The sequence below is a fragment of the Sparus aurata genome, chromosome 12, assembly GCF_900880675.1.
Source record: "Sparus aurata chromosome 12, fSpaAur1.1, whole genome shotgun sequence".
Taxonomy (NCBI): domain Eukaryota; kingdom Metazoa; phylum Chordata; class Actinopteri; order Spariformes; family Sparidae; genus Sparus; species Sparus aurata.
In genome coordinates this window covers 15,075,475-15,100,674 of record NC_044198.1, presented here as the reverse complement: position 1 = coordinate 15,100,674, position 25,200 = coordinate 15,075,475, and the positions used below count along the sequence as shown (strand labels likewise).

At 42.8% G+C, this 25,200-nt stretch overlaps 2 protein-coding genes across 4 annotated transcripts; one reads left to right on the top strand and one right to left on the bottom strand.

Moving 5' to 3' along the window:
• The first annotated feature begins 204 nt into the window (after positions 1 to 204).
• Positions 205 to 16,932, top strand: LOC115593131 (bone morphogenetic protein 1-like). 3 transcript variants are annotated; one of them, XM_030436508.1, is made up of 21 exons: positions 205 to 250; positions 1,423 to 1,859; positions 4,931 to 5,020; positions 5,112 to 5,261; positions 5,368 to 5,485; positions 7,254 to 7,432; positions 7,567 to 7,672; positions 8,767 to 8,891; positions 9,061 to 9,176; positions 9,902 to 10,004; positions 10,158 to 10,274; positions 10,369 to 10,514; positions 10,630 to 10,876; positions 10,965 to 11,090; positions 11,913 to 12,076; positions 12,179 to 12,359; positions 12,995 to 13,120; positions 13,462 to 13,589; positions 13,666 to 13,879; positions 14,066 to 14,316; positions 14,409 to 16,932. In XM_030436508.1, exons 2-21 carry the CDS (start codon positions 1,724 to 1,726, stop codon positions 14,541 to 14,543), a joined length of 2,958 nt encoding a protein of 985 aa, XP_030292368.1. In that variant the 5' UTR covers positions 205 to 250; positions 1,423 to 1,723; the 3' UTR covers positions 14,544 to 16,932. The 3 variants fall into 3 exon arrangements, with proteins under 3 accessions (XP_030292368.1, XP_030292370.1, XP_030292369.1); XM_030436510.1 differs by having other exon boundaries at positions 208 to 250; positions 10,681 to 10,876; positions 11,916 to 12,076; XM_030436509.1 differs by having other exon boundaries at positions 209 to 250; positions 10,681 to 10,876.
• Positions 16,373 to 21,554, bottom strand: trim69 (tripartite motif containing 69). The gene is made up of 6 exons (XM_030436511.1): positions 20,761 to 21,554; positions 20,174 to 20,269; positions 19,393 to 19,626; positions 18,720 to 18,742; positions 18,513 to 18,628; positions 16,373 to 18,372 (listed from the first exon to the last, which is right to left on the bottom strand). The coding sequence occupies exons 1-6, from the start codon at positions 21,400 to 21,402 to the stop codon at positions 17,828 to 17,830; spliced, it is 1,656 nt and encodes a 551-aa protein (XP_030292371.1). The 5' UTR covers positions 21,403 to 21,554; the 3' UTR covers positions 16,373 to 17,827.
• Between the last annotated feature and the right edge of the window lie 3,646 nt (positions 21,555 to 25,200).

The window sequence follows — 25,200 nt, the reverse complement described above, 5'->3', positions numbered from 1 at the left end:
CTGTGCCAGCATAAAACAACAGTTCATAGAGGACACCGAAGCTTCTCATACCATCATTGAATGGCAGCTGTGTAACAGTAAAGAAGCTCAGATGAGGAGCAGAAAATGGGATTTATCTCCTGTAAAAGGTGACGCTTTTGCTCAGTTTAGGTTTAAAATGCAACACTTTATATTTAGGAACACTTCAAATTAAACGTGGCACCCATGGATAAACTCGGGAAAGCTGAGGACAATAAACTCATCGCACTCAGTAAGTGAATCCTAGTTCCTCTCTCAAACTGCTCTTTAGCTCTGTTCTGCAATGAGAATGTGTCTGAGGCAGGATTTTCAACAGAGAGCACTGGTTTGAGTTACTTCTTAAATTGTACTACTTAAATTGTTTCACTGTGTAAAGCGCTATTGATGTTTGAGCTCTGAAATTCTCCTCTGTGGTCCATCACAACTCAAGTTATATCAGAGAGAAATACTGGAATGTGGCTCAAGGGTAGAGCCAGCTTCTTGTTATTGGAAGGTTGTTGGTTTGATTCCCCTGGTCTGCATGTCGAGGTGCAAGAAACTGAACCCCAAACTGCTCCTGATGTGCTGGTTGGGACCTTGCATGCAAGCCACAGCCATCAGTGTATGAATGTGTATTAATTACTGTAAGTCGTTTTGGACAAAAGCTTCTACTAAATGCCCTGTGTAACTGTAAACACACAGTGATGGAAAGTAAGTGAGTACATTTACTCAAGTACTGTGCAATTCTGAGGTAACCCCACTGTGTCTGGAGACAAATATTGTACTTTTACTCCACTACATGTATTTGATTACTTTAGTTACTAACACCTTCTCAGACTACGACCTATATCAGAGCCAATGAAGTGCATTTTTAAAAAATTTATTTATTCTATCAGCAATTTAATTTTAAAAGATTCCGACTCAATAATCAGTCAGCTAGTTATATACTCGTTAATATATTTATGGTTTGATTTTACTTGTACTTTTGATATTTAAGTACATTTAATATCAGATAATGTAAGACTTTTACTCAAGCACAATTTATATGGGTGACTTTCACTTTTATCAAAGTAATATTTTAACATGTTTTCTTTACTCTTACTCAAGTAAGACTTTTTGGGCACTTTCAGTAATGAAATGTAACTAAGTAGATTTACTCAAGTCCTGCACTTCAGCACAATTTTGAGCTACTTTCCTGAAGTATCTCCATTGTCCACTACTTTATACTGCAACTCCACTACAATTTGGAAGCAAACATAGTGCTTTTACTCCACTACATGTATGTATGTTTATGGTTTACTTTTACTTGTACTTTTGATATCTAAGTTCAGTTATATCAGATATTTTAGGACATTTACTCAAGCGCCATTCCTTTGCTTTTACCAAAGTGGTTCTCTGACACGGTACCCTTCCTGTGACTCACAGCGCTGCTCCGTGTTGTGACGGTGTGTGCAGGTGAGGCACCTCTCTGCTTCAGATGCCCGTCATGTCTGTGTGTGGCTGCGAGCTGTGCGCGCCGCTCCGCTCCTGTCCGTCAGCAGATCACTGCAGCAGAATGGAGACGTGAGAAAACAGCGCTGTGTGTCAGAAAATCACACCGACGATCCTAAGCAACTTTTCTCCACGCTTGAATTTTTTTTTTTTCTTCTACCTGCCTTCACACACCGACCACGGTCCCCTCGGCGGCTCATTAGCCGCAGCTCCGGTGGATATTTGATTAGAAGTCATGGAAGTCGCTCCTGCATGTTTGTCCCTGCTGTGCGTCTGTCTGCTCGGCTCTCTGGCGGCTGATTGGGAGTTTGTGGACACTAATTTCACCTACCTCGATGATGTAATCGACTACAAGGATCCCTGTAAAGCTGGTACAGTGCATTTTTTTCTATCTCCTCCAACCAGTTGTATTGATCTTTTTGCTCTTCCCGTTGGTTTATATATAGGCTAATGTGTTTTGGCCAGTGCCCACAGGCCCTGATCACTGTGAGCTAGTCTGAGAACTTAATGTAGCTGAGGATGTAAAGGCAGCAGATGTGGGTGAATGACAATGCTTACACGCAAAACAAATGCAAAGGAAAACAAATCTCCATATTTTTATCTAATTGATAAATAAAGCAACAATCAACTTTAAAAAAAGAAAAGAAAGTAAAAGTAAATTCATTTAAATCTGCTTGCTAATGTAGAGAGCAAGAAGTAGGCCTGTTGAGATCTTTTACAACACTGTGAAAAAACACTCCAGTGCAGGTCCTGTATTAATAGGTTTATTAATACAAAGTAACACATCATATTTTATAGCACATCATGTTTTTTGTCTGGAAAATCAGATCTTCAAAGAAGCTGTTAACTAAAAATGTAAATAAACACAATGGAAAGACCTCAGCAATGCACAAGTGGTCTATAGTTTCTTCACAAATATCTGTTATCATTCATTGGTAAAGAAAGCATTTTAACTTTCATCCAGACTTCTTTTAACAGCCTGGTGTTCTTCAAATCAAAACAAACCAGCTTCATTTATACAGCCCAAAATCACAATCACATCGCCTCAGTGGGCTTTACAATCTGTACAGTGAACAACATCCCCTGTCCTTGGATTTGAGTGAGGACTGACTGTCTGTAGCTAACAAATAACAAACTAAGATTGTCAGTGTGTTAAGCAGCAACACAGTAACTCACTGCTTTGTGATACCTGAGTTGCAGGTAAGGCATCACAGCCATGTGAGTATGAGTTGTTGCCATCAGGACAGAGACACAGGGTTACACCATATTTTTTGTTGGTCATAATGTGAAGCACTTTGTTGTTTGACTGTATATTGTTGAAATGATGGTTGTTTTTGTTTTGTACAAAAGTAACTTAAAAAAGGGTAGTAAATAAAGCTGACTATTTAACTTTATATATATAGATATACTAACGTGGTCTTTTCTTTCCGTGTGAGGAATCTTGGTTTGCGAGCGCAGTGAAACGAGCATATTATAGTGATGGTTTGGAAAAATCCCCCTTTTTTTCAACAGCTCTCGTGTAATGTTCCCATTGTGGACAAGACTACATCATAAAAATAGATAAAAACAAGTAAAAGTGCTTCATTTATCATTTTATGTGAGCAGAAGTACAGAAGGAATAGCAACAATGCAGCTCAAGAATCGAGAGTAGAAAAATGAATGGCCTCTTTTATGAAATTATGTCATTAGATCATCATTCATAATGTATTAAAGGTGCATTCTGTCTTTCTAATGATTTAGCTGAGGTGGAGATCATTTCTGTTATCAGGAAGTTTCATCTACAGCAACGCATCATCTTACATAGTCAACACAGAAACTGTTTTTAAGCAGCTGAAGATTTCAAGAAAAATTAGGACAACCATCGGAAACCATAACAGGATCGGCTGTGAGAGAAAACTGGACTGCAGTTGGGTTGTTGGCTTCAACAGACTGAGTGGAAACACTTCCTTGAAACACCTATTCTATATCATGAACTGTGTCCGCATGAATGACGCCCCGGCTTCATCCTGATGCCCAAATCAGGAATTTCTCTCTCTAGTCGGATGACACTGAGTGGTATCCCTAATCCAGGCTTCACAACATCCTCTCTGAAAGTTGTATTTGACATCACACATCACTTTTCCTCCATGTTTCCCTTCCCAATGCAATTAACACTTTATTATGAGCGTACCTCCTGTATAAATCAACTAGTCAAGCAGAACAGCTCACTACAGTCTTTCCCATTAAATAGCTCATTTAGCCGTGTGATGTAACAACCTTTGAAAGTCCAAATGAAAAGACATCGCGGGCCCTGAGTCAGCCTTTGAAGTGAATTCACTCATGCAAAGGGTGACTGTAAATGACTGTCACCCCTGCGGCGTGCACCCCATGCCCCGAAGCCAGAGGGATTTCACCGGCGTCCAGCGGAGGGCGGCGCTGGCACGGCCTCAATGACCTCAAATGTCTCCAGGCAACTGCCCCGGAGAAGAGGAACGGTGTGTTTTGGAAGTTTTCAGAAGTCACAAGTTAGAAAGGGACCCCAACCAGCTGGAGGCCCCCTATGAACCAAAGTAATTACTCTGCATTTTAGATGACGGAGAAAAAAAGAAAGGTTTTTCTTCACCAATTGATAAGGCTCATTTAAAATATCACCAGTTATATCACCCAGATAATCGCTCCATCCGTAGTCCTTTAATGCTGCTTTTGTTCTACGCTGTGGTGTTAATGATACCGATGAAGATCCTGAAAGATTACTGAAAAAAAAAAATGCATTCCCACAATCTAGATGGATGATCAAGACCACTTTACTAAAATAGATGTGTTTGTGAATTTGGTATAATCCCAAATGTGCAGACGATATCTAAATGTCTTACATATACATCTCCTGTAATACTTGTTTGGTATAAACATTTTTAAAAAAAAGACTATTGTTGCAGAGTCCAGCGCAGTAAGACCGCAATCCTGTAACGTATTCAGTTCACATCTTTATTCTTTAAAGTGACGCGGCAGCCTGACAGCTCTCCAATATGTTTCAGTGTGTGTGCAGTGCGGACTGTCTTCAGGAGGTGTGTTTGCTAATCAAACAGACACATGGAGGCCTCTCTTCAGGACAGAGATGTGCACCTACAGTAGAGTAAAGCAGGCAGTTGGTTTTAGCTTGGTTAGCTTAGCAAGAAGACTGGAAGCAAAGGAAGCAGCTTCATACATAGTTCAGAAACAGTTTTGAGTGTGGTCATCTACTTATCTATGAGAAGAAAGATCCTAAATGCCTTTTTAAGCTTCTTTTTTTCATGAAACACTTTGAGATCGCTCATACTAGAAGCGTTTCAGCCAAATATAAATGTGTCAATAGCAGAATATAACTGCGTGTACTCTCATTATAGATTTTCTTTAGTTTATTTTTAAACTCAGTTTCAGCTTTATGTATGTTTTATTGATCAGTGTGTTCATCTGTTCTCCCCAGCTGCCTTCTTGGGAGACATTGCCCTCGATGAAGACGACCTCCGCATGTTCAAAAATGTCCACAGCAGCCCTGTCAACTACACAGACTCAGGTAGCAAAGAAGGCATTAATGTACCAATCTATGAATAACTCTGACTGTGAGTTCAGATAAATAAATGTTTTTTTTAATATACTTATCGCAGTTAATGGCTCCTCTTCCACCGAGAGTGTCAGGAGGACGAGAGCAGCAGACAGACAGACGCTCCGTCGCTGGAGGAGAGCTGCCACCTCCAGACCCGAGCGAGTGTGGCCGGACGGCATCATCCCGTATGTGATCAGTGGGAATTTCACTGGTGAGTTCTGAATGAAAACAATGAGTCTTTCGACTGTTCCTACAGTGTGCTTCATACTGCCACAATGAGCTCCTTGCCATGTGTGGTTTACTTTAATTCCTTTCAGGCAGTCAGCGAGCCATTTTCCGTCAGGCGATGCGTCACTGGGAGAAACACACTTGCGTAACGTTCACAGAGAGGACGACTGAAGAAAGCTACATTGTTTTCACATACCGACCCTGTGGGTGAGTTGGGTGCACACTAACTACTTTTAATTACCATTATTTATCGATTGATGAACGGATTTGCGCATAGATAATGCCTCATCCTATAAAGATTGTCTGGCACATCACAACCAACCAATGTCCTGCTTTAGTATTTTTAAAATTTCTTCGATTCACCGGTCCATTGACTTCCATTCATTTTCATATGATGTGAAAGTCAACTGGCGGACTCCGTATATAAGCTTGCTTGATGATGAACCCACAGAGCTTCGCGGAGCATTTTATCTCCTTGCAGTTCATTGTTTTGGTTCACTCTCAGTGTACTCTTCATCGTTATTTACAGCCACAGCTGGCAACTGTTTTTTAAAGCGCTCTAAAAACCCAATATATGCTGTGCAACTAGCTGGTGAACATAGTGGAAGTCAGATGTTTTCCTCAGGGGTTAGTAGAGACAAAGTCAGAGTTCAAAGAGAGAGAATATTGGACCCACATTCATCGGGTTGCCAGAAACACGAATCTGAATGAATACCGATTGTCACAGTTACACAAAATGCAGACACGTTGAGGCAGGCAGGCTGAAAACAAAAACCAAGCTTTAATGAGCTGTTGTCCAATGTGAATTTCCAAAGTCCCAAAAAACCAAAAGGAAGCAACAAAAGACAGGCAATGGAAAGTCCAAGGGAAAGAAAAATCAAGAGAAATACAAAACTGAGGACAAACCAGAAAACCAAAAGGTAACTAATCAGGAACGCAGGGAGCACACAAGGACAAAGGAACAGGCACAGCAGACACAGCAGACACAGGATGAAAACAGACAAACCAACAGAGAGTGAGGAAACAACACAGTCTTAAAATATCAAACTAAATTAACCAGGGGGTGAGGCGCAAGTGGAGAGACACGGACAATGCTGATGTGAGACAGGTGTGGCGCAGAATCAGACCGGGGAGGAACACAGGAGGCAAACAGAACACCGGGAACACAGGTGAGCAGGAAGTAGAAACAAGACACGAGAAATAAAACTAACCAAAAACCAAAACCATGATGTTGCTTGTGTCTGTTTGATGTTTAAATAAGCAGCTGTTTTCTCACGTTAGTGCATATTTTATATTCAATGTGACAGATTACAGAACTCCAGCAAGATCCAAGAGTCGGCTAATTAACTATCACCTCGTACAGACATAAATGGAAGCCCATTACGGTGGCCCCCAGGAGCTCGGTGCTCTTCAAAAATGATGAACATGGGTCTGAGACTTGCCGACGCTGTTGTGTTTTTTGACTCACAAAGTTATCGAAGTTGGGTTCGATGTATCATTAGTTTACGTTTATGTTGAGGAGTTTTCTACCCTTTCTTCGTGTTTGGGGTCAAACGTCGGTGTATTCCAGATGTTTAACCCGTGTATATAAGTTGAGTCCTGAACAGAGGAGTTTCTTCCACGACTTCCACTAATGCAACAGAGAAATCTTTATGAATTATTGGACTTCTTTCCTCATTATCCACAGCTCCAGAACCCATTTTGATTTTCTTCCACATTTTCCACACCCTTGGACATGCGCTGAAAGTGACGGCAGCACACGCCTTGTAGGAAAAAAGTGGTATTCATCTTTATGAAATCAAGGAAAATGGCATCCAGGAAACTATAAACTGTCAAACCTGCACTCTAAAAAGGTCAAGACTGAAAAGTATAGATTAGTTGCAGACACTGGCATGCTCCTTCAATGTTCAAAAGCAGACTCAGTGTTTGTTCTGCAGGCGCTCCAGGATCTAACCAGTGTCAACCCCCCCTGCAGGTGTTGCTCCTACGTGGGGAGGAGAGGCAGCGGCCCTCAGGCTATCTCCATAGGAAAGAACTGCGATAAGTTTGGCATTGTGGTCCACGAGCTGGGCCACGTGATCGGCTTCTGGCATGAACACACGCGTCCAGACCGCGATGAGCATGTAAGCATCATCAGAGACAACATCCAACCAGGTACTGTTAACTTCAGCTGTTCCGACATGAATAAGTGTAGAAGAAAAAAGAAAAAAGAAAGAAAGAAGGAAAGCGTGTGTGTGTGTGTGCTCCAGATGTTTCTCCCTGCGTTTAGACCATCTGTGTATGACTAGGACAGGAGTATAACTTCCTGAAGATGGAGCCAGGCGAGGTCGACTCGCTCGGGGAAGTGTACGACTTTGGCAGCATCATGCATTACGCCAGGAACACGTTCTCCAGGTTGGCGTGCGATGACTCTTTTTGCTTCTTGCTTTTCTTTCCTAGAGTTAGTTTTGCGTTAAAGGGTTTGCAAGGATTTCATCCCTTCAGTGTTCCTGAGCGTGCTGACTTTGTTTTCAGCTCTACCCTGGTTCACATTAACAGGCCATTACACAGCTCCACTGGGACAGTTACTGGTTCAATGTCCTGCTTAAGAGCTGACTTGTTGAGCATTTGGTTATTCACTCTGTCCACCCTGCCTGTATATTTAATTTGGCAACATTCAGCGCACCAGCCGGATTTTCTAACCAAGCCATCATCACCACCACCTCACTTCTGACCTCAATCGGTGACTAAACTCCTTCAAATATCTGAAAATTGGGGTTTTAAATGACCAAATATTGAGCTGTTGAGAGTTTCTGTTTGATCAAAACCTCCCTCACTGCCGCTAATATCATGCTGCATTATCAGCCGACCTGCTGTTTGTCCCTTTGTTCCGCTCTGCTAAACAGGCTCCACAGGAAACCTCAGGGGATTTGATCCCGTATTGTGACAGAAATGGTTTCACACCGGTCTCCTTTTCATTTCTGTCTCGTGCATGTTGTTGCCCCGTTGCTTTTCTCTGTGCTCTGGTTTTTTACCTCCATCGCCGCTTTGCTGGTCTGGGTCATGGAGGCAAGCCAAGCTAAATAAAGGCCTGGCAGTTCAGGCTTTGTTGAACAATTTGGGCTGGAGTGGCCTTTTTCTCTGGCATTCAGGAGCGGGCTCCACTGAGCCGGCTGGCACCGTCGAAAGGCCCCATTCAGAGCACTCTGTTTGCACATGCCTGTCATTCATGGGCGCATCACCATGGGAACTGTGCGAGAGTGAGCTCCAAACCCAGTGAGAGATTATCAGAATCAATAAAGTATCAAGTTGTTGGTCAGGAGTCGGATCTATTGAGAAAAAAATCCTGCAATCTAATCTTTCCGTGATAAATGACATTATCCTGCACGTCAGTTAGGAGGTTAGATATTTCCTCATCAGGCTTCTTGTGCTGTAATTATCTTGTCATCATTACATGCTTCGACCCTCTTTGAGAATAAATGGCTCATGTTGTGGTCCGCCTGAAACAGAGGCGTCTTCTTAGACACCATCTTGCCCCGTTACGATGTCAACGGAGTCAGGCCACCTATCGGACAGAGGACCAGGCTCAGCAAAGGGGACATTGCACAAGCCCGCAAACTCTACAAGTGTGCAAGTAAGATGCATTGTACTAAAATATGTAGAGAAAATAAGTGCGTGCACTAACTGAAGCTAATGAGAAGTAAAGATAGATGAGAGTTTAGAATGTCCTCTGTTCTTCACAATGTTGTCCCTCTGGTCTGTTGTAGTGTAACATGTGTTGTCGTGGTGTGTGGTTGTTACAGGATGTGGGGACAGCCTGCAGGAGAGTGCTGGAAACTTCTCCTCTCCTGGTTTTCCCAACGGCTACTCAGCGTACGCTCACTGTGTCTGGAAGATTTCTGTCACCCCTGGAGAGAAGGCGAGTGATGACTAAATGAGTGAAGGCATTAGTTCAATCCGACAGTTGAGTCAAAATGATCAAAGTTACTGACTTAATCAATGTCAGTGTTTACTACGACCACAGTTTTTATTCACTGAAGCGTCCCAGTCCAAACAACCAACCAGTCAGCCCACAACAAGTTCTGCATTCATTTATCGCAAACATATCAGCAGTGAGCTGAATTACAAAAAGATACATCGTAAGTATCACAATAAACTGAAGATTTTAGTCACGTCAAGTCAATCTGCAGGTGAATGAATCCGTTTTGTATACCACATCTATGGTGTTATATTAAAACAGTTTAATCAAAGTAGAGCAAGAACGAGAAAGTCAATTCATTTGATTTGTTGCGACTATCACAAACTTTTTAAGTCAACAATTGAGTGATTTAAAGTCAAAACACTCTGACCCAACCTTGTTTTAGTCCTCCATGACAATAATGATAATCTATCTTAATATGTTATCATAAATAACTTGCAGCCGACTAAAACTGATTTTTCTTTCCCTAGACAATAAAGGGTTATTATTGTAGTTCAGTATCAGTTTGTAAAATGTCATACAACACTGTGTTGGTGTCATTTGTGTTTGCACATTTTCAGTCTCCTGTAAAAAGTCTGAGACTCATTAATCTAGATGTTTTAAATCCGAATAGAGCTTTTTTTCTCATAACGATCTGCCCTCCATCTTTGTCTTCTGTCTCTTAGATTGTTCTGAACTTCACCTCGATGGACCTCTTCAGGAGTCACCTGTGCTGGTACGACCACGTGGAGGTCCGAGACGGGTTCTGGAGAAAAGCTCCTCTGAAAGGTCTTCAGCTGTGATTCACAGCACACCTCCTCTCTCTCCTCTGAGTGTCATCCAGAAACCTGTCATACCTGCTGTGTTGTGTTCTCAGCGCTGAGCACTGCGGGGTTGTTACTGACAGATAGTTTGGTTTTTGTTTTTCACGTGCTTTGGCAGGCCGTTTCTGCGGAGACACACTTCCAGATCCAATGATCTCAACTGACAGCCAGCTGTGGATTGAGTTCAGAAGCAGCAGCAGCTGGGTGGGCAAAGGCTTTTCAGCAGTCTACGAAGGTATAATACTGACGATATGTTTTAATATGCGTTTCTTTTCACTGCGCTGTGTAGAAAACGGAAAGCAGAATCTCTTTTCTCACCTCCTGTGCAGCCATCTGTGGAGGAGAGGTGAAGCGAGACAGCGGACAGATCCAGTCCCCCAATTACCCCGACGACTACCAATCCAACAAAGTGTGTGTGTGGAAAATCACAGTCGCAGAGGGTTTTAATGTTGGCCTCTCCTTCCAGTCATTTGAGGTAAAAGCACTTGTATTGCTATTGGTTACATATTAAGAAAAAACAAGAAAAAATCTCCAGGAAAAACATTCATATTCCCTTCGGCACTTTGAACCTTTCGTTTTATTTTATGCAGACCACGAAAAGCATCTCTTGGCAAACTCAACTGTCCTTGCTCCTACTGCAGATTGAGAGACATGACAGCTGTACCTACGACTACGTGGAGGTGAGGGATGGCGGTTCGGAGAGCAGCCCGCTGCTCGGCAGGTTCTGCGGCTACGACAAACCAGACGACATCAAAAGCAGCTCCAACCGGCTCTGGCTCAAGTTCGTATCCGATGGATCGGTCAACAAAGCCGGGTTCGCAGCCAACTTCTTTAAAGGTCAGAGAGTCCATTCAGGTACAAACTGCCTTGCAATAAAAAGAGCATTTAGTTTGGAACTAATTCTGCCCATTTTTACACTTGGCAGAGATGGACGAGTGCTCCCGACCTGACAACGGTCAGTGCGAGCAGCGCTGCATGAACACGCTGGGCAGCTACAGATGTGCCTGTGATCCTGGATATGAGCTGGCAGCTGACAGACGCAGCTGTGAGAGTGAGTGTAGAGCACTGAAACACACACACACACACACACACACACACACACACACACACACACACACACACACACACACACACACACACACACACACACAATACTGACCCCAATGACGCAGGAAAGCTCGTGGTGAAGCTAGTAGTATGCTGCTTTGTGGGGAAGACTGTATCATAAGATCAATACCACTTTCTCATATATTTCCATTAACGTAAGTCTACAGCCTGCGACCAGTTAGCGTAGCTTAGCTTAAAGACTAGAACAAGAGGGAAACAGCTAGCATGGCTATGTCCTGGTGTATTAAAATCCACCTATCAGCACTTGTTTCCAGCCGTTGTGTTATTCCATTCTGTTATTTGGCCTGGTGGTTTTCTATTCAACCACAAGAGGGCAGTGCGTCCTTGCTTCAGCTTATTTTTGAGCCTTGACAGTCCACAACAGCACTGATTGACTAATTTGCTTGTGTTTCACTCTTACATTTTATGGAACTTTCTTCTTCTACTCCACTACATCTCAGGGACAAATATTTCACCTTTTACTCCACTACATTGGTCATAGCATTAGATGAAGAATTATATTCTGATTGCAGATTTGTTCTAGTACCCTTAATTCCTGATCCTAGATACTAAATGTACTTGGAAATCACTTAATTTCTTTGTCATCAGCAGCCTGTGCATTAAGAGGCCATCATCACCTTCAGTTAAAGAATTAAAGTAAAGAATAAGAGACGCACAAATTCCTACAAATGGAATATTTAATTTATGTAATGCAAGTGTTTTCTCTCAAACTTCCACCACTAACATCAGTGCTCTCTTCCACCAGCAGCTGCCTGTGGCGGGTTCATCACCAAGCTGAATGGCTCCCTCACCACCCCCGGCTGGCCCAAAGAATACCCTCCCAACAAGAACTGCGTGTGGCAGCTGGTGGCGCCCATCCAATACCGCATCACTCTGGTGTTCGACGTGTTCGAGACCGAAGGAAACGATGTGAGTTGGCGAAGGAGATGTTTTATCTGTCCGTAGGTAACACAGCATCGTCTTTCGCCGTCGTCTTTGTAGTAAGTAAAATTGTCCAGTGTTTACCATCAGGTGTGTAAATATGATTATGTGGAGGTGCGCAGCGGGTTGAGCTCGGACTCAAAGCTTCACGGGAAGTTCTGTGGCGCCGAGAAGCCCGAGGTCATCACCTCCCAGCACAACAACATGAGGATTGAGTTCAAGTCTGACAACACAGTCGCCAAGAGGGGCTTCAAGGCTCACTTCTTCTCTGGTAAGTCGGGAAGGGTGATCAATCAAACTATACATATATGAAGAGTTTTTAATACCATGCAGGCTTAAATAGATTCAACATGTGTTCTGCTCAGTCAAATCACAGATAGATAACAACAACAATGTTTACAGCCCATCCAAAAATGTACATATGAACATTCATGTTTTTTTCTACCATTAAAAGCTGGAAAATGGATCTACATGGGGGAAAAAGCCAATCACATGTGTGAAAATGTGGAATTTACAGGCAAGAAGCAAATCTCATGTGACTTCACGTTTCCATTTAGGGCATTTATCAGATGCTTTTGTCCAGAGCAGTTTAGGGTTCAGCATCTTACCCAAGGACACTCGAAACCAGCGACCTTACAATAACAAGACGCCGGCTCTGCCCCTGAGCCACAGCCGCCCTCATGTGCCGTGTTTTGATTCCACAGGTGGAAATTGTAAATGTGACAAAAAAAATCAAGTTACATTTATTCTATTAAATTCACATGTGAAAAAGCCAAACAAATAACCTTTGCACCTGCAGTCACACACACTTTTGGGCCTAAAAAGCTTAACTCAGTAAGTTTTCATTTGTTTCTGCAGCGTACTGTGAAAAGATTTTTAATTAAAGTTGTTCCAACATTGCCACAGACATAGACGAGTGCTCCAAAGAAAACGGAGGCTGCCAGCACGAGTGTGTGAACACCTTCGGAAGCTACAGCTGTCAGTGCCGCAGCGGCTTCATGCTGCACGATAACAAGCACGACTGCAAGGAAGGTACGGTCTGCTCTCTACCGGATTTAAAGGGTCAGTCCACCCAAATTACAAAAGAAAAAGTCTGGATGAAATTCTCTAGTTCTTTATGAGTTGATCACTTGCTGGGAGTCATTTAGGGCTGTGCATGAAGCCATGAGGGGACAGGAAGCCTTAGTGTTCAGATATCTCCAGTGTGTTGAAGAAATGGAGCGATTTGTTTTGCTGTCGTTCTATTCACTCTTGATGGATGCCTATTTAAAGGAAATTTCCCCAGAGGGCACTTGCATTGTGAGGAAGAGGAAATGATGTGACCCCTCAGTGATGCAGCCGTCATTGTTCTGCTCTGCTGTTGTGTTTTTCAGCGGGCTGTGATCACGTTGTCAACAGCGTCTCAGGGACAATAAGCAGCCCCAACTGGCCTGATAGATACCCCAGCAAGAAGGCCTGCACCTGGATTCTGTCCACCACACCGGGCCATCGTATCAAACTCGTATGTCCTTCTTTTCCCCCCAGTGAAACATTATTTCATGATATAACTGTCAGGGGTTCATTCAAATTTCTCTCAGGTTTTCAACGAGATCGACATGGAGGCCCATCTGGAGTGTGCTTACGACCATCTGGAGATCTACGACGGGCGAGACGTGCGCGTCCCAACTCTCGGACGCTTCTGTGGCACCAAAAAACCCTCTCCGGTCGTCTCCAGCGGCAACAAGATGTTCCTGCGTTTTTTCTCAGACAACTCAGTGCAGAAGAGAGGCTTCGAGGCCACTTATGGAGCAGGTGGGCAACAGTAAAGTCGCTTTTTTTAACCCCTGGAAAATGAGTAAAATGAGAATAGAACACCCAAAAATGTGTCATTTCGACCGTGGGTTTGTTTTCTGCCGTGTTTAGAAGGCTGCATTCTTTCCACACTTTTACGAGTTCCTCTTTTTTGACCCCTCTAATTTTGTGGTCGCCGATTCCCAGAATGTGGAGGGAGCCTGAAAGCCGAGGTCAAGACAAAAGATCTCTACTCTCATGCCCAGTTCGGAGATAACAACTACCCCGGAGGCTCCGACTGTCTGTGGGTGGTCTCTGCTGAGAAGGGTTACGGAGTGGAGATCATCTTCCAAGTGTTTGAGATCGAGGAGGAGGCAGACTGCGGGTATGATTACGTGGAGCTGTACGACGGCGCTGACATCAAGTCTCCGAGGCTGGGACGATATTGCGGATCTGGGGTAAGGCTAAAAATATCGCCCTTGTGATGGTAAACTAAATGAATCTTCGTAAAACTTCTTCTCTCGTCTGCACTTTCTTCTCTCTCCCTCAGGCCCCAGAGGAGGTCTTCTCGGCTGGAGACTCCATACTTTTAAAGTTTCACTCGGATGACAGCATCAATAAAAAGGGCTTTCATGTACGCTACACGAGCACAAAGTTCCAGGACACGTTACACGCAAGCAAGTGACTCTCTTGAAAAACCTCCCCCCAAAAACCCAAATGGAGACTTCACCCCTAACATTTGGTGGGACACACCCGTTTCCAGACGAGGAGTGAATGCATGGACTTGACACCACAAACACCGGCCCACATACTTTACATCTGTTAGCGAGGGCGAAGCCACGCTTTACTCTTCCTCATCATATACTGTAGCTGTGTAGGATGATAAAAACAAGGACTAGTTTGCAGTGATTATTTCGAGTAAATTCGGTCGCGCCGCTTGTAATGAGCTGATTACGTCGTAGCACTGTGTTGAGATATAAAGTGTACATATTGTGCTATGGTTTGACTTGTTTATTTTTTAATCATAATATCAACTATGGCACATTTTACTGTCTGAGGCTGAAGTTTGATCACATTGAATGAATGTGATGCACTTTGTTGTGTTACGTTTCTGGAGAAATGGACAAAATGAGTGAGAAGGATGAACAAAACGCTGAAAGCTCAATTGTTCAGACCAGATCTGTTGACATTTTTATTCGGCCCTTTTCTTTGATTTACTTCAATTTTTGAGTTTCCTTACATTAACAATCACAGTACATTTGAGTTCCCTTGTGACAGTTTTGACCTCTGACTGGTGTTTATGTGTGCTCTCTATGAACATACAAAATGACAGCAGGATAATGGATGGAATTAAAGGGGTAGTTCACCCCAAAATATCTGTAGTGCTATTCTTCCATTTAGATTGTTTTTAGTGCAAGTTGCCGAGTTTTATATAGATATCAGCCTTCTCTTGATTACAATCCAACTTGATTAGCACTTGGCTTGAGGTGAAGGACCTTTTTGGGAGCAGTTCTTTCTGCCATACTACACTCGCCAACCTTATCACCATGCAGAAGGAACCTTGCATATACTAATGGACCTTTGATGGCGGTGGCTAGGCCAGCTTCAACTCAGCTAAAGAGGACACCATTAATGTTAACATCCTGTTCTGTCATGAGCACGCACTTCCCGTCTTGGCAGGCATTCTTGGCACAGTCTGAGGGCCAGATAGAGGGGAAAAGAACATCAATTGCCTACAACAAATAATGCTGAGTATAAACAAACATAACATTAGCTTTGCTTTTCTTATAATTGCATATTAATACTGAAATATATACCCGGAAACTAAAATATAAGTAAAGCACAGTTAAGCATTTATGTCATTTTGTTTGTTTTTTGAATTTCTAAAATGGGCATGTGTGGGCCCCAAACAATAGTCTGCCTAGTGTAATCTATTAATTTAACACAACCCTGCTCTTGTTCATGAGTAGATGGACGCTTACACACAGTTGGTGGGTGTAGTTCAGTCAAAAAAGATATATGTCTCTTCAATTTTGGGGTGAACTGTCCCTTTAAAGAGTGACTAAACACCAGCCGAATATCTTGATTTTGCTCACCTGTCAACTTATTTTCTTTCTTTACCTGCTCACATGTAGAAGAGTACTCTGGAGGTTGCCAGTGCACTGTGACATCACCAGGGGGCGGGGTCACAGGTGCAGTCAAACATGACTTTTCAGCCTGGTGTTAAATGAGAAAATTCCCTTACAGCACACACACAGCATGACCGGGGTCAAAGACAAAAGAGAGGGAGGAAGGCATCATTTAAAAGACTCTCGTCAAGGTGAAGTGATTGCACCTGAAGAGGAGTGCTCGCGTTGTTCGACCTGCCTCAGGTGTGATCATGTGACTCTTTGAAGACACTGTCTGGCCGATATTCTTAAACGACGAAAAATAGTGTTTTAACATCTTGCTTGATGGCGAGGACGTTTCTGTTTATTCTTAATGTTGGAATAAGCACACTTTCGGGAAAAACAGTTTCAAAAAATTGCATTTATTAAAATGTCGATCGTATAATTCTGTGTGACACTGGGTGCCACTTAACATGCATCAGCCCTTAGATCAACCAGGGTAGACAGTTGGTACTGTCATGTAGCACCGCAAGTCCAAAATTATAACCGTCTGTTCACATAAAAGAGACTATTAAACCAAAGTTGTCGTATAACTGTTCTGTCACCAGCTCAAATCAAAGAGCCGACATCTCCCAAGATCCTTGAATGCACCAAATACATGATTAGTATGATACGGCACCATGAAATCAACTTGTTAAATTCTTAACAGCACATTTTTGCGTAATTTTCAACATGTCTAAAACATTACAGTATATAGCGATGAAGATATTGAATGTATCAAGTGTATCATGCACAAGAAAGATAATTGATTTAAAAAAAACAAAGTACATAAAGCACATTGCAGTCAGGTGACCAGACAGTTTCACATTCTTCACTGAAGCTCAGCTTCTCTGAAGTGAAATGTGTGGCAGTAGATCCAGTCTACAAACTGAATTATGTGTTGAATAAAAATATTACTTAAAGGTTCCCCGTGAAGTTTTGATTTCTAACTGTGCAACGGAGCTGTTGTTGTATGAGTGGGTCCCTGTTTTGGGTGAATACACAGTCCTAAATATGGTCTGGCACTATTCCACTGATCAACAGGGAGTGGCGAGGCTGTACAGAAATCTATGCATTGTCATATGAAGATAAGTTCAGATATTTACAAGGAAACAAGCTCTGCTCTCCTTTCTGGTCATTTTCTCCTCTCTTCTGGTCCTATGTTGTCCCGTGCTCGGCTGCCATGTCCAGCCATTTTTTTTTCTCTTTTGTTTCCTCTGCCGTTCTCTCATCTCCTCCCCAAATCTCCTCTCCACTCACCCTTTGGTTTCCTAGGCTCTCTATCATACTGAGTGACATAGTCTACTTAACGATAATACTTTCTGTTTTCTACTTTTCAATAATTAGAAATGAGTAATGAAACAAAGGGACAGTGTTTGACATTGATTGTGTCGACCCACAGCATGGCAGTGTTTTAAATATATTTTATATATCAATATACTAAAGGGAAATTTGCAGCATATTTGAATATTTGGGGGGGAACGTGCATTATTATGGTTCTGGATGGTGGTTACATGCCAAGATATGCTGCAATGACAGCAAAGGCAGAGAAGACGAAGACTGCGAGCTGCACGCGATGTGTTTTGATGACTCACACTGAATATAAACACAACTTTTGTTTGTTTACAAGAGAACTCCACAGGGCCCCTTCAAGATACATCTGTTTCTTATGGACAGATAATCTCAATATTTAATGTTTCACAATTACAAATCCACTGTTGAATCTATTTGTGTACTATAGAAAGTAGTTTCATGTTTTCCGGTGACTATTTACCAAAAAACGTGTTTCTTTTGTTCCCTTTTTCTTTTGTTGTCACAGTTTTTAAATCTTAGGTAAGAAAACTTTGAGAGGCTCATTCTCATGCACTTTATCTAGAAAGCCCAAGTTAAAGTAAGGGTACAGTGTCTCCCTGAAGGTCTCCCTGAAGGTGTAGAGGTGTGTCATGCTCTCTGCATTGTAAAAGGACACCAGGCCCCTCTTGTAGTCCAGGTACACACCGATCCGAGCCAGCGGCTCCTCCAGGGACAGGACCTTTGGGGGTGACGTGCCAGCCATATACTGTATCCCATAAGAGAGGGAGAGAGTCCAGAAGCCGTTGGCTGGGAGGGCTTTGATGACTCCCTTTCTGGGCACCGACTCTCGCGCCACTCCCACAGTCCACACTGTGCTGCTGTAGACTTCAATCTCCCAGTAGTGGCGTCCATGAGTGAAGCCCTGGCTCCCCAGCAGTGACAGGGCAGCGTTGAACCTGTAAGGGTTGTCCTGCACGGTGTGGTTAAAGGTCTGGTAGCGAACACAGGTGAGGGAGGAGGTCAGGCTGAGCCATGGGTTGGCAGTGCTGGAGTTAAACGTGATGGCTGCTGGAACTACAAACAAGGAAAAGGTAAAGCAACAATAGATTTGAGAGATTCTTTGAAAACACATCTTAATGCTTAGATGAAAAATGTCGGTGCTAGGTGTAATTCAATGCTTGTCAGTTGTTTGGGCAAAGTGTCACCTCAAGTACCTGGATAAATGCTTCCTTTCATGGATTTCCACACTCTGTACTGCAGGGGCCCCGCAAACCGACCCTCGCACAGACTGGGCGGTGTGAACGCGGGTTTCTCAAACTTCAGCGAAGGCCTGCCAACAGAAGCAAAGTCAGAACAAGGATTGGGGCTAAAAACAATAACCTCAGCACGATCGAATGACAAAAAGACTTTCCCACACTCACCTCTGGAGGAGGACTTTGATGCTCTGTAAACGAGGCGCAAGAATAAACACAGGAAAAGAGAGATGGAGAGTGATGATTAGTATTTGTCGTATCTGAAAGGAGAGAATGCTTTTTTCCACATTACATCAATGTCTGAGCTCACGCTATCCCACCCTGTGGGATCTCCCTGTGGCTGGGGGAAAGTCCCGCAGCCGTGGCCTGAGTATGGCCCTGTGCCTGAGCTAAACTCCTTATCCCCCAGATCAGCGGGTGAGATCACTGGCCTACATCCTGTCTCCACTCAAGGCTTTTGTTATTAGAAAAGCAGCAACATTTTTGCCAGTATGTCGGAGTTTGCTCTTCGAAATGCACGCAAACCGACATGATCAACATGTTTATGGCTTTTAAGAACAGGGTACAAACTGGGCCACACCCTGCTCAGTTGGACCTTGGATGTTGATACTGGAGCCTGTTTACCATTTTGGCACAGAAAAAGCTATCCCTCATTCCAAGTTTTACTTTTTCACTCCATGCTTCAATGTGATATAAATACTTTTAGGAAACCAATAGCTTTAAAAATCACAAGCTCAACATTTCTCGACTTAATCATCCCCAGAGCTGACTCATCATGCTCTTAATAACTTCCAGATGGACCCAGATCATCGTGTGCGAAGTTCATATGAACCTAACTCACCCGCAGCAGAGTGAACGGGTCCTGCTCCTTCAGCTTGTCCTCTATCTCGTGGACGGCTCTCTGCAGACGGGAGATCTCCACGCACAGCAGGGCCTTATGCTCGTCCAGGCGGATCAGCTCTCTGCGCTCCTCCGTCTTCAGCTTCACCTGCAGCAGCTTCTCCTCCTGGTACAGGAACTGGTGCAGGTCGCTGAACTGGGCCTCGATGCGCTGCTTGAGGTCAGCAGTGTGCTCCTGAGTGAAATGGAAGCTGACGTCAACTGAGAAGAATCACGCAACATTCATTCATGCAACCACTCATTTCAAGAATTGCAGGAGTCGCATCAGGGCTGGGCAATATATCAATATTATATCTTTATTGTGATATGGGGCTATATATCGTCTTAGATTTTGGAGATCATTATATCATGATGCCTTTTCCTGATTTTAGGCTGCATTACAGGTAATTTATGTAGTTTTGTGAGGTGTCTGGACAACTGTGCCACGATAAAGCCTAAAAATATTGCACTGCTATTTTAAGGCCACCCCTCCCCGCTCTAAGTGACATGACAACATGACAACAAGATGGATGCATAAAATGCATGTGATGTTTTACTCTTTCTTTTTTTCATAGAAAGAAATGTTTATAACAAATTTCTTTTTTTTTTTCAAATGTATACATTTTTTTCTCGTCTTATCTGATTTGAAGACATTAAACGGGTCAAACTGCAGAGTTACTGGGTGTGATGTGTGCACCGTGACATGTATCTTAAAACCTCGTCGTGAAAGCGTTTCCTCTCACCTTCAGCTTTTTAACCTCGTCCTCTGCCTCCCTGTCGTACTGCAGCGCTGTGTTGAGCTCAGCTTTCAGGGAATCCATGGAGCTGTTCAGAGACGCCTGAACGGAGAGAGACACAACACGTCAAACACAATGTCACATGTACTTTTATTGGCTGGTCTGAAGCAAAAACATTAAAAAGACACATGGAAAACTCCTTATACATGAAAAATAGACGCGGTAATTATCGCTGACATTTCCTTTAACTTAACTGCACGCAGCAGTGATTAACATAGAATGGATGATGCATCCACATAAAGGGGTTTTTATATAAATGTATTAAAGACTATCTTAAGAGAAGAAAAAAAAATCTCACTAACATCTTAAAAAGGATGTAATAAAAGTAAATTGTTACTATTACAGGCAGTACAGACTACTATGCAAAGGTAGAATATGCATTCTTCCTGAGATGCATCCTTATATGCAGAATTTTGGAGAATAACCAGAAATCCTGAAAACTTGATTTATCAACAGATAAACTGTAAGATCTTAACATTCTGCAGATTCTTTTGCACTACACAGACAGAGACATAACTTAAAGCTTAACTCACCCTGTACTTCTGCTCAGCCTCCTGGACACACACCATGGTGTGATTTCTGTGCTCCTGGGACAGACCACACACCAGACACACCAGCTCCTGGTCCTCCTCGCAGTAAAGCTTCAGCTCCTCTCTGTGTCTGCTGCAGCGTGGCACCGGAGCAGGCGCCCTCTCTGTCGCCCCAACATCTGGCGGGCAGGGTGCAGTCCCACTCTCCTCCAGACCCTGACAGTAGCTCTCCACTATGTTGGCGACGATGCGGTTGGGCCTGTAGCTTTGTCCGGGGTAAACCTTCCGGCACTGAGGGCAAGAGCCTGTGCCTCCCTGCCCGGGGCCCCGGGGACCGCTCCAGTAACCCTCAATGCACGCCTGGCAGAAGGTGTGATCGCAGGGCAAAGACACCGGCTGCTTGAAAAGATCCAAGCAGATGGAGCAGGTGAGATCTCTGCTGATTCTGTGTGTGTGTGCTGAGCTTTTGGTCACTTTTCCAGCTATGGGCGGCTGCCGCAGCTTTTCCATCACTGTTTGCACAGCAAACTCTCCTTCCTTTGGTTTCCAACCTTTCTTGTCTGGCTTTATCCCCTGGTTTAGTCTCTCCAAGTTCTGCAGATAAACTGAACTGATTTTCTTCACTTCTTTCTGATTCTTGCTCATTCCTTTGCCTTGATTGTTTTCCCTTTGTTCGGACTGTACAGCTGGACGTCTACGTCCTTCCTCTCCTGCAGAGTGTGGCCGCTCTCTTTGGCCTCCAGTCTTCCTGTTGATTGTGGGGAAATAAAGTGGGTGGTGCAGAAGCAGCCACAGCCTCTCACATCCTCAGCAGATAGTGAGGGGATCTCAGTGGGCCCCCCTTTTCCCTCTAGACTGACGTCACATCTTAGTCAGGAAACGGAGGCGGACCGTGGATATTTTATCCTTAGCATGTTTGTTTAGTGAAGTCTGGCTGGTAACTGCAAGAAAAGTCCTGCTCCACTAAACTTAATCCTAATCTTCTGGAGAGTAACTACAGAAAAATGTAAATCCATTTTATGTGACTTGGAGTGCAGTGTGTTTGACAAGATGCCTGTGATCAGTAACATATTTCCTGCTTCTTTTTATGGCAAAGGCTCACTGCCCAGTAAGTAATCATTATGGCTGAAGAGTAAACAAAACCATTAAGAGATTTACACAAAGAAAGAAAACGTCCTGCAGGAAGAAAGCTCTATGGGCAAATACACACTCCGCAGGCATCCTGTGAAGTTTCTTTCTCCCCCTCCGGTTATTATAACAGATATTTACAGCTCATTTCCCCGAGGGCTGAAACATCTGTCCAGCTAACTAGAGCTTCTTTCATCACAGTAGTCGAGAGGTTTCATGTGGATTACTACCGAGGAAATCCCCTATAACTGTGGAGTCTAATATAAATATTACAGGGTGTTACATCAGGCTAATCACACTGTATCGCAGTAAACTCAACACAGATACCCTGTGATTATGCACTGGAACATAATCACAGGTCAGGAGAGTACAACCAGGATTATGTTGATTTAAAAATGAATGTGTGTGTGTGAGAGAGATACACAGAGAGAGAGAGAGCACATTTAACATCCTGTCTGGTGTGTGGAGTGTATTCAGACATTGCCGAGTGACTAAAACCCAATTAAAAGTTCTAGAAATCAAACTAAGCCACTGGTAACTCTGGGGCTTACAGCTTTGGTTTGAGTTCCTTGTTGCAGAGAGAATTGGTACGCTTGACAGAACAGTAGTGACATCTGGTGTCCGAACTGAAAATGATATTAAGATGACTGATGGTGCAGAATAATACATTTGAGAGTGAGAAGAGAGTCTACAAGTAACTGGTGTTTAGATGGTTAAAGGAAGCCATTTTGGAAATGCAGTGAAGTTTAAGTCAAAGGTGCAAATACATTCAAGAAAAAGGAAAGAACCATTTCTTTTCTTTTCATGCGCCAGTCAATTCAGAGTTTGGGGGTTATTTTGCTTTACTACTGGAAAGAAAATACACACATTTAGGTGTTTATTCTAGTTTAAATGGCTGTTTAGGACATTCAAATGGATATAAAATATCAGAAAACTTGTAAAATAGTTATGGTCTTAATGTAAGTCATCAACAGGGGATGTTTCATGGATATATCTATTAGTCAAAATGTAGCACACAAGCCCTGGGGCTCAGAAAGCACTTCACTGTCATCCTCCATCAGTGTGACCGTCCCCAAACCCTCACACAGACCTACAGGTGAGGGCACAGAGTGTGAGCCGAGAGACAGAGGGATGAGAAGCTGATAAAAGCAGGAGAGTGTGAGGAAGCAGGTAGGTAAGAAGAGCGGTAGAGACGGCTATAATGGCTCCAGTAGTCGAGCTCACCTCTGCCCCCCTCCACCTGTGGGCTGGACTGAACCAAGAGGATGATTGCAGGTGGTCTGCAGATGCTATGTGCAGATGTGCCTCAGGTGCAGAAGAAGTGTAATCACATGAACTCTGAACTCAGTTGCTCTCCGTGGTGCTGTGGATCTGCTAGTGGAGCTGTCTGCAGTGCTGGACATGTCTGTGGAGGTGATGACAAGCAGCCATGTTGTGACTTTTTGCTTGTTTCCCCAAACTGTGAATGTTAACTTTCAGACGTCATAAATGATCACAACTGTTTTAGATACTTAATGTCATCCTTCAACAGCAATATTAGAGTTAAACTATTTGCTAAATAAACTAACCAGCGTGTCAGACGGGACCTGGTGGGGTGGCAGTCATTCTTGAAAGTTGCTCATAGGCAGAGCTAATAACTGAGTTAGGCTAGCTAGGTTAAGTTAAAGGGAACTAGCTACCAAGCTAGCTAGGTGCTAGGTGCAGAAATAGCTATTCCTCTGATTTTTTGTTATATATTAATCAAGCTGTTGACTAAGAATTACTTTAGACACACTTTTTAAACAAACCCATCTATTTGAACAACATTTAACTGGAGAAATTCAGAAATTATAAAAAGGTAAGTTACCCACACTTGCCCCCTGACTTTAAGACACTAGAGGAAGTAAACAAGAAAAGTTTGGAAGCGACTGAAGTGTCACACAATCAGAAAATGTTTTAAAGGTTCATAGTTTTACAAAACCAAGACAAAGTCCTCCACCATTACTATTTCTATTTAATTTAATTCTGTTTATCTGTCACTGATTATTTCATAGAGACCTCACAGCCTCTTACTTCTCCTGCACTCGTTTTATGTGTATCTGAAATAATAATGGCTATTCTTATAATAATGGTTATTATTTTAATGTGCAATTGAACAATTAAATAAATAGCTACTCAAGAATGTGTCTTCAAAGATGTCAACTTTTAACTAGCAAATGAAGTCCAAAGTCCAAAAAAAATATAGCGTCAACAAAGTTGGACAATAACATAACAACAATATGTGAAAAAAAGGAAAATGTCACTTCTTTATTGTCAGTACATACTAGCATGTGAAATCTTACATGAGGTGAACATATTAGTGCATAAAGACATGTCACACCTGCTCTATATAGTGTCATTCAATCCAATCAGCTTTCCATTAGTATATAATGTAGTGTATGTGGTGCGTTACTTGTGAAGTGCAGCTACCTGAAAATATAAGCAAGAAGAAAGGTAATATGACATTTTTATCTGCTTTATTCCACATTAACAGAGGTCTACGTGGAAATTAAGTGGCGGCACATCGTGTAATTAACTTGTAACCTTCAGTGGGTCATAATAAAAACGACCCTCCCCATATCTTCAGAGCTGCGCACACATAATTAACACACGGGGCAGATTAGGATTGGTGAGTTAATTAAACTGTTGAAATTCTTTAGCATTATGATTCCTATGGGCCTGGTGGGTCGGGAAAAGATTGAGCATGGTGCAGCAGGGGGTAAATGAAGTGGTTATATTCCACCATATCTTCAACAGAAAAAACTAAACTGGGAGCCTAAAAGTCTTTCTAATTTTCCCCCAAAAGTACATACTGCAGTCTCCAGGTTTCACTCGGCTTTAAGTCAAATTGGTGGAGAGAGATTCATAGCAGCAGTGCAGAGAGGTGGAGCAAGTAGATGGGTGAATATTACTAAAATGCTCTTCTGTCTTAAACATGTACCTCGAATCATCCGAAAAAATTCTCCACTAAGGAAAACATTTCTTTTTGAATAATTCATCAAGTAGTTGTTGAGATATTCCAGTCTGGACCAAAGTCCTGGACTGACATCTTAACAACTACTTGATGAATTAATTTACGGTCCCTTCTGGATAGAGTGTATAAAGTTTAATGATCCTCCAACATTGCATCTATTCTATCATCAGGTCAAATTTGACCGAAACTTTGGTTTAAGACCTGCAAAACTACTTTCCACTTAGTGCTTCTTTGCAAATGTTAGCATCATATGCTAAACGAAGATGGTGAACATGGTTAACATTATGCCTGCTTATCATCAGCATGGTAACCCCTCATATGAG